At 39.6% G+C, this 9,801-nt stretch overlaps 1 protein-coding gene across 1 annotated transcript in view; it reads left to right on the forward strand.

Moving 5' to 3' along the window:
• The window catches only part of ARMC3 (armadillo repeat containing 3), an 82,070-nt gene that overhangs the window by 50,736 nt on the left and 21,533 nt on the right, over positions 1 to 9,801 (forward strand). The window contains exon 11 of the mRNA XM_023533147.1: positions 6,588 to 6,837. Coding sequence (XP_023388915.1) covers positions 6,588 to 6,837 — 250 coding nt within the window. The remainder of the gene's footprint in view (positions 1 to 6,587; positions 6,838 to 9,801) is intronic.

Raw genomic sequence — 9,801 nt, forward strand, 5'->3', positions numbered from 1 at the left:
AACACTATACTTTTTGAAGCTTAAGAGATTGATAATTGTGGAAAAGGTAATGGACTAAAAGTCAGAACTCCCTGGTTTTGATCTTGTGTCTATTGGTCGAATTGCTTTGTGAGCAAGTTTTTAGTCTCTCTAAATTTTATCTTTCTTAATGATAACAACAACAAAAAAGCGAATCTAGATTATGTATTATATTTTGTGCCTCTGAGAGATTACTCTCTACCCAGTATCACAAAGAGTCTGGAACACAACTCCCACTAGAAACTAGATGGAATCACGCTTTACTACTGTTATCATTTCATTCCAAAAGCTCAGGAAGTTATTACCTATGGAGTCAGGTTTCTTTTGTAATTATTTCATCATTACTCAAGTGTTCTTTATGTGCTAGGCACCGTCCTAGGCTGTGGGAAACATGGCAAAGGTTCCATGACACCGCTTCTATAAAACTTATATTCTAGTCAGGGAGATAGACAATACATGAAAGATTTTTTAAAAGGTAATTTCAGAAGTGATAACAGTATAGATTAAATAAAACAGCACAATGTCATGGAGAGGGGCATGCATGACACCGGGGCTGTGAAAGGGGTCATAGGGGACGGCACAGAGCTTATCAAAGAAGGCCACTCTGAAGAAGTGACATTCGAGCTGATGAGAATCAGCCAATCCTGCCAAATGCCGGGATTTTTTTTTTTTTTTAATTTGCCGTCACACTAGGGCATTCAGCGTCCTTATTATTTAGTTAAGAAAATCAACAATATGGTATCTCTAATTACTTTGGGATTCTGTCCCTTGTCATCTACGGATATGTAAATAGACTGATTTCCAGGCTAAACAGAAACATTTGGTAACTGCAAAAGCCATTTATTATGATATTACAACACCTTGACCATTATTTCTATTCTATCAGGAAACAAGTCAGCCATGTAAAATGAAGACAGTCGTTCTTTGCGAATGGCAGCTGGTTAATTATTGGCAGGCATTCCAGCTTTGGAAACAGAAGGTGGCATGTATGGGAGCGAAGTATTGTGATTGAACAGATAGGTCAATAAGGATTCCATGTCACTTGTAAGAAAATTGCGTTTGATTTCCCTAGACTTTGATCGACTGCCTCATAATTGGTGACAAAAACCTGCATGCTGTTTGTGGAGGTGCTGCGTTTGCATGTATTAGTCTCTTTGCAACTAGCATTTCTCTCTTGAGAAACCATAATGTCACAGCAACTGTAGCAGAGAAGCACATTCTGAAAGTCTCGAAATCATGCACTAATGCGACATCAGTATACTAGAAATAATTTAGTTTCATATACTTAAAACAATTTTTTTTTGCATTATTCTTATTTTGCTATAGGCTACAAAACTTTACACATTTGTTTCTATGGCTGAGTTTTACTTTAATAATTATGTTACTTAAAAACTCTTCATTATAAGCATTTGCTGGCAATTAATTGGGATTCTCTTCCTCACTATGGATTAGCTTTTTAAAACAATATTTCTTAAAAGGGAGAAAATTCTCCTGGCTACTTTCGTCAGTCCTGGAGGTCAGCCAGGTTCGGGCACACCTTCCAGTCCTCTGCAGCTGTGCGGCTGCAACATAGGGTCATAGTCGTTTCAGACCCAGAAATTGATCAATTTGACGTACACACTCAACATCTTGAATCATTACCTTTGTTGAAAAACTGGCTGGAACGAGAATCAGGAATCCTGCTCACAGCATTCCAAATCTGGCTGTGATAACCAGGGGACCTGTTTCTCATAATGGCCAGTGCCCCACTCCCGAGCACCTGTATAGACTCACGGGAGTCTGCAAGGCTTAAACATGTCAACCCTGAGTCACTGCTGCCTGTGCACCTTTCTTGACCACTAGTAGTATGTCTGCTGCCAATCTGTCTTCCATGGTGCGACAGAACTCACAGAGACATATGAAAAGTCATGCTGGTGGGAATGGTTGCAATCACTGTTAACAAACAAGGTTCTGATTGCCAATATTACCATCTGTTCCGTCAGGTTCCGCATATTACCCTGTATGTGGGCTCTGTTAAACAGATTTCTGTACTGCCCAAGGTCACCCTCGATTCATGTAACCAGCCTTTGCAGATGTGTTAAATGGGGACCTCGAAACTGCAACAAAGATCAAATTCTAAGAGGTACCAAATAGTGTCTTCTAATGACACAACCGAAAGAGAGTCAATGATGTGTGCGAAGAAAAAATATAGACACCCTTTGACATGTGAAATAGATGGATCCCTAAGACGTTTTCCAAAATTCAAGATAAAACTTCACACAAAAATTTCTTCACCATATAATTACAGAAGCACTGGAGGAAGGGAGGCAACAACTTGATTTCAAGAGCAGATGTAAGTGATACCAGGGGCGATCCCAATTTTGTTGAGTCTTGTTCCTTCTTGCAAACTTAAAGCTGAGCTGAGTATTTCTCCCTCACCCCTTCTAAACACCCACAGAGATTTTCTTCATCGCTCCCTTTGAGTTTATTCAAGCCAATTAAAATATACTGATCTTGTCAGCACTGGGGATATAAATAAGACTCAAACACTGCCGCTAAGAAGTAGGTACCAGGTGCAGACATAGCGCAGAGGAGGCAGTGATTAACGAGGAGGGGTAGTGATGGTCACAGATGGCTTCACAGAGGAAGGGATGGCTGAGCAGGTTTTGAAGGGTGAGCTGGAGTTCCCCCGGCAGACTTGCGGGAGGGTAGGGAAAGGTGTGTCGGGCATACGGAACATGAGTGCAAAGGCACACAGACACGAAATTGCACAGTATTTTCAGTGAGCCCAAAATAGACACTATTGGTGTAATTGGACTTTTCCTTAATAATGTTCTTAGTGTCCACACTGTAAGTGCATTTTCATTGTGGGGCTTGGGGACTTATATGAAAAACTTTGTGCTGAATTTCTTTCCATAATGTGCACTATAGAATAATATTTCAAGATGGCTGCCATTCTCTGGATTGTGAACATTTGTGCCAAACATCATTTTTTTAAACAAACAAAAAAGTGTATGTATGTTTAGCAACAAATGCTCTGAGCTCGTGTAAAAGAGACCTAACCTAGTTTGGGGGTCAAAAAATTATTCCTTGGGGAAGAGACATTTGTACTGAATCTTGAAAGATAAAGAGGGGGATATTCAGGGTGCAGAGTAGGTCAGGATGTGGAAAGAGCATACGGGAATAGCCTGAATTGAGAGAGAGCTGGCATATCGCAGGTCGTCAGAGGCCCAGAGCACAGAGCAGCCGGAAGGGGTGGTGGGGCACGTGGGCAGGGAAGGGAAGCAGCCTCAGCTCCTGCAGGGCCTCAAGGCCATGCAGAAATCAGGGACTTCATTTGAGCAATGGGAAACCATGGAAGTTCGACATAGGGGAACAATATGATCATATTTATTATTGTAAAAGATCACTTTAGCTGTAAGATGGAGAAAGGATTGGAGGAGAATGTGGAGAAAGGATTAAAGGGGAAGAGAAGAGACCTGTTAGGAGAGTATTTATACCAATCCACAAGAGAGAATATTGGATTGGATTCAGTGGAGAGATGGAGATGGAAAAAAGGGAGAAATCTGAGAAATATAGAAGAGGAAAATAGTCCAAACTTGGTAATAGATTGGATACACATGACATGTCAAACTTCACTTCTTCATACATATATCAAATGATATAAACAGATGTTTTTATACATGCCCTGTGTTGGTGTTTAGCTTGGTTCTTTTTTCGATTTACATTTTAAACTTGATTAAGCTCCAACTGGATGGAGACTAATGATAGTAAATATCAGAAATTACTTTCAGATTATCGTGATGACATATGACCCTATAATTCTGGATTTTGTAACAAAGCAGTTTGACTTCTGTCCCGTTCATTTGGATATTGCCATTATGATCTAGGAAACTGAAATGTGTTTTAAAAATATGGCAGGCTTCAGCTCGTATGTATATATAAGACAGAAAAAGAAAAGAGAAAGTCTCGGGTTTGAAAGACAAATTAATGCAAGTCTTTTTAAAAAGTATAAATTCTGCACTTTCTCTAATTGAAATTAGTGTTTTTTAAGATACGAATAATAGCTTGACTTTTTACTATAAAAATTTAATTTCAGCATTGCTTTTTACGCGTAAATAGAGCTGCACGTAAATTATGGGCAGATATGTCCACGTCATGCAAGTGGTTCTCGCGGTGCATGTATGATTCGTCTTTCTGTGCTGGCAGTGATGTTCAATTTAGTAAAAGCTGCATTCCACTGTGTACTAGAATCTTTGTTTTTTTAAACAGCTAGACGTTTTATGTACTTCCCTTTACTGCCCCCATAAAGAGCAGAAGGTGGATTATAAATGAACCAAGGCCAAATCTCACTCTGTACACCGAAGGTAGAGACAAGAAACCCAAGCAGAAAGGCTGTGAGCCGAGGCACACCTGATGAAAATTCCTGTGTCTCTATGACCGCATTTTTTTAATAAACAAGAGAAACTGAAACGATGTGGCACAACTCTATATACTCACTTATATTTTCTAAAAGCTCCCTGATACACGGAAAAGACAAGACCTTTGAGGATTTATTGGTATGCATTTACCTAATCTACTTCTGGCTTCTGTCATGGATGCCACTGAAATACCTCCACTGTTGGCTCTTTCTTTCCTCTCCAAGATGTTTTACAAAGTGAACATTGTTGAAGGAAAAACCACTAAGTGACAAAGGATTTGTGCATTTTAGCCAAGGCATGTTTATAATGATTGAAAACTACAAAGCATCTGGTTTAAGGAAGTGATTGCATTAAGTGCTTGAAAATAAAGCAAAGGAAAAAATGATTTTTGAAAAAGTTAAAGTATATATTAACAAATAGAATACATGCATAATTTAAGATTCTTGCTGGCAGTTTTTTTTTTAAATGCAATGTTTCAACTAAGTTAAATATGAGAAGTTTCTGATAAATATATCAGAGCCCCCAAATTTTCCCTTATTCATAAAATTGAATAACCACCATTCAATTAATAATAGGAGAGAGAATTAAAAATGAAATTATCTTAAAAGTGTTTATTATATCCCCTAGGAAAGGAAATTAAATGCTGGCCCTCAGTTATCATAGTGAGATGTAAGGCCTTCCTCCCAATATTTTTATATCAACAAATTCTGATTACATGTCATTTAAGGGACACCTTCCCAGAGATTCCGCAAGAACGGGTTAAATGTACACCAAGTATGGGAGAAATGGAACGAGGTGCTGATTTTGCCTTGGTATCAGTATGATGTGTTTTCTGGATGGTCTGATATGAACCAAGGGTGGGAGGTGCCTTCAAGGTCAATACCAACCACGCCCTTCATTCTCCATAGCTGCCATGGCTAGTCATTTCATTCCTGCCCATTCCCTGCTGTCCAGGCTCCTCGATAGCTGGTCTGTGCCATAATCATAGCTTCCTTTCACTTGGAACTAACAGTCTCTTTATCAAGATTCTATTTGTTTTCTCTTTGATGGACAATGCTGGTAACTTCTGCTCTTGAGGTTGTGAGTTCCTCTTCACAATCAGCAAATTTGACAGTACCAAATTAAATGGATTTCTTTGGCATACAGGGTGATAGGTTAAATCCTATAGCCTCACTTGTTTTTTTCAATTTTGGTTATTAATATCCTAAATTAAAAAAAAGTGGGTCAAATATAAACTTAAAAGAGATGTTGATATTATTAGAGTCTCAAGTATGCTTTTATTCTTGATTACCTCTATCCCCATGATGACTTAAATGGATTTTAACACATAGTTTGGGGTCGTCCTTTAAAACCAGGATGCTTTATATATCTTATTGCTTAGAACATCTCTTATTTGAAGCCATTCCAAACATTACAACACATACTTAAATAGTTTTCCACTCGTTAAAATGATCTCTTCCTGATTTTCACTTATTTTATGAACTTTTTAAGTATTTACAAAGCAAGGACTATAGAATGTATGGTGTTCTTAAAAGGAAATTTAGGCTTTCTAATTCTAAGAAAATATTAGTATATTAATGAATAACTGTAGTCTTTTTATACTAGAAATAGGAAATTTAACAACTGAATATGCCTACGAGACTGAATTTATCTACTTATGTCAATAGCATGGATTTGATTATTGCTTTCTAATTTGTAAAAGCAACATTCACATGCAAAATGATTTACTGCCTTTAAATGTTAAACACTGCCTACAATTAACAACCCAATTTGAAAAAAGGAGATGGGCTAAAGAATTTTAACTTAAGATTTCCCATGCTCACTCATTTCTATTTAAAGCGTTGTTTTCCCACTAGTTAGGAATATTTTAATAGACTTTCTTTGAATAGTATCACTGATTTAAAAAAATCAACAGCTATAAAGGGTTTCTAAGACATTTTTCTATAACGAAAAGCTGTAAGTGTAGGAAAAGGATTATTTAAATTCGTTCATATCTGACATTTCCCCAGACTCGCTAGCACCTCAATCCTGGGCTCATCTCATTGTAAATTCATTTATTTCTAAAATTGTATTTATGTACCCGTTTGTTTTATAAAGCTCAGTTGAACGCTCCTAAGATAACTTCTTGCACTTGGATGAATGACACTTGTTTCTCCTTCATTGACCCAGCGCTGCTGCCGAAGCCGATGGTATTGATCCATTAATAAACACCCTGTCCAGTAAACGAGACGGCGCCATCGCCAACGCCGCCACGGTGCTAACGAACATGGCAACGCAGGAGGCGCTGCGCGTGAGCATCCAGAGTCACGACGTCATGGGCGCCCTGCTCAACCCGCTGCGTTCCGCCAACACGGTGGTGCAGAGCAAAGCCACCCTCGCCGTTGCTGCGACTGCGTGCGACGCCGAGGCCCGGGTGGAGGTGAGAATCTTAATAACATTTGCTCTCATGTTTCTGGTCTGGACTTGCGGGTGGATTAATTCGAAACATTTTCAAGTGTCCGAACCCATCCGTCATTTGAGTCCTTCAAAACTGGTGCAACGCTTTGGAAAACGAATGGGCGTTACCTAGCAAAGAAGGCAAGAATACCCCGTAGTAACAGCATTCTAAGTCCGCGGGCGGAAGACAATCTCTTGCCTCTGTGCTCCAGGAGGCATTATGTAGAATATCTAAACAACTGGAAATAAACCAGTTGTCCAATTGTTAAGAGAATGGTATATTCATAAAATGGAATCTCACATCGTTGAAAGTGAATGAACTGTAGCTACAGAGGTCAGCAGAGATGAATCTCAACAAGACTAATGCTGAGCAAAATCTAGTTGGCAGAAGGATTTATCTTATGATTCCGTTTATATAACATTAAGAAATGCACAAAGCTAAGAAATGTTGTTTTGGCATACAGTCATATAAGCTAAAACTATAAAGAAAAGTTTTAAAGAATGATTAAACCCAAGTTCAGGGAAATGGTTTGCTCTTGGGGGATTGAGGGTGTGGATGTGATTCAGAGGAGGACACGGGTTCAAGGTCATCGAAATGTGCCATTTCTTAAGCCGGGTGGTAGACAAACACGTGTGCCTTTTACTGTGATTTTTGAAATTATACATATGGATTACGCAGACTCTTTTGTTTCTCTTACATTTCAAAGTTTTAATACATGGAATTGCGTTTTTTACAAGTCCATCACATAAAAGTGTTTGGTCTTTGTGGTTGGTCCTATTAAGTTTTCGTAAGGATTTGATATAATCCTACAAACGGCCCTTTATCTTTTGCTTTTCTCATATTGATTTGTCACCGTGGCACTCATTCAAACAGACTAGGACTTTGTTCCTCTCTCCTTAATATAAGAGACAACAGCTACCATTAATCGAGCACTTACTATGCACCAGGCACTGTACTAAGCACTTTACATTCATTTAAGCGCTACTCAAAATAGGTATGTTTGTAATCCCCATTTTATTTATGAGGACAATGAGGCTTAAAAAATTATGTGCTCCAAGCCAAGCTGGCAAGTGATAGATCAAGGATATGAGAACACATCTTCCTGAGTTCAGAGCCCATGCTCTCACACCACGCTGTCTGCTCAGACAACTACCAAGTCATTCCTCTTCTGTCTTCTTCGTGCCCATTGATTCAGTTACTTGTGTTCATCCATTAAAGTAGTAACATAGCCACCGAATATTAATTTACCAGCTACCATGTGCCAGACACTATGCTAGGCATCGGGAACACAGGGTCTTGGTCATACCTCTGTTCGAGTTGCAGAGTAGTCCATCCATTTCCTGGAATATTGCCAATGACTCTTTAATGCTCTCCCTACCCCTGACACCTCCTCTTTCCTGCAGTGCCTCCAGACTGTCTTTCAAATATGTGGCCCTCATCACATCACCACAAGTCTCCGGTGGCATGCCTTTGCCCCATGGTAAAAATTAAGCAGCTCAGCGTGATATGCAAGGATTCTCAGTGAAAGGCACCGGCCTACATAAGCCAAAGGTCTCTCTCCAGGCGGAGCCCTATGCTCCAGAAATACCATACTATTCATCATTCTGTTAGTTGCTCTATTCTCTTACTTATACCTCTTTGACTTCTCTGCTTCGGAAGCTAGTCTCACTTTTGTCCACCTGATAAACATCTGTTTCTCCTTCAAAACCCAGCTCAGCCATCTTGTCCTCAAATTTGGGTGCATCTTCCTCTATGCTCCCATTACGCCCTATGCAGGCCTCCTGTGTCTTCCATCTCACATTATGTGGTTCTTGTGTGAGAGACTGCGGTAAGCTCCTTTAGGAAAGGGGACTGTGTCCATGTCACTAATACACACCTGGCACATAGCATATGCTCAATAAACGGTTGTTGAATGAGGAAATGAAATGAATGACTGAATAGAGGAGTGAATGGAGGGATTAATAAATGAATTAGATTTTTGCCAAAAGAACACATGGAGTTAGATTACCATCGTGCATTATATTCAAAAATAAAAATGTTCGGAAATTTGGCTCCCTAAGCATAAGATACTTTCGGAAATGTTTCTAAGCTGCCGAAGTTACGTAATCCCTGCCAGAGTCCCGACGTGTGAGAAGAAAGTGGTTGGAGAAGGATCATATCTCGCAAGGGCTATTGTCTTCAGGTACCACACGTAGAGACTAGCAGAATATTCTTTTTGTCCTCCAGGCTCAAATGATGGAGTATATTGCATTTCATACAGTGAAACAAGAGCTGTGTCAAATCTTTTTTTTTTTTTTGTGGTTGGAATAATTTTATACATGAGTGATATCTATTAATAATATAATTAATGTAGTTCTGTCCAATTCTCTTATTCTTTTCTTCTCTTTTTCACTTTTTGGAGAAACACAGAGAAATGCGAGGATGACAGAAATGGGTCTCTTTCTAGGGAACTGCTTCGGTATTGCTTTGGCCACACAGCCGACTTGGTAGCAGTGTTCAGTGACACAGGTGGCACTTGCCTGCGTTGGTTCCTCTTACCCAGCCTAGGGGACTGTATTAGTTTCCTATTGTTGGCATAACGGATCACCACGACTTAATGATTTAAAACACTAGGAATTCACTATCTTGCAGTTTGGGAGGTCAGAAATCTGAAAATGGGTCTCATGGGCTAAAATCAAGGTGTTGGCAGAGCTGTGTTCCTTGTGGAGACGTTACGGGAAAACCCACTTCCTGGCCCTTTCTAGCTTTTACCAGCACCTGCGTTCCTTGGCTGTGGTCCCTTCTCCCATCACTCCAACTTCTGCTTCCTACCCACTCTTTTCTCTGCTCCTCACACCCTTGTCTTCCTTTTTAAAGACCCTCGTGATTACACTGGGCCCACCCGATAATCCAGGACGATCTCCCCATCTTGACTCCTTAACTTAATCACACCTGCAAAATTCCTTC

Source organism: Pteropus vampyrus, unplaced genomic scaffold, assembly GCF_000151845.1.
Source record: "Pteropus vampyrus isolate Shadow unplaced genomic scaffold, Pvam_2.0 Scaffold96, whole genome shotgun sequence".
Lineage (NCBI taxonomy): Eukaryota > Metazoa > Chordata > Mammalia > Chiroptera > Pteropodidae > Pteropus > Pteropus vampyrus.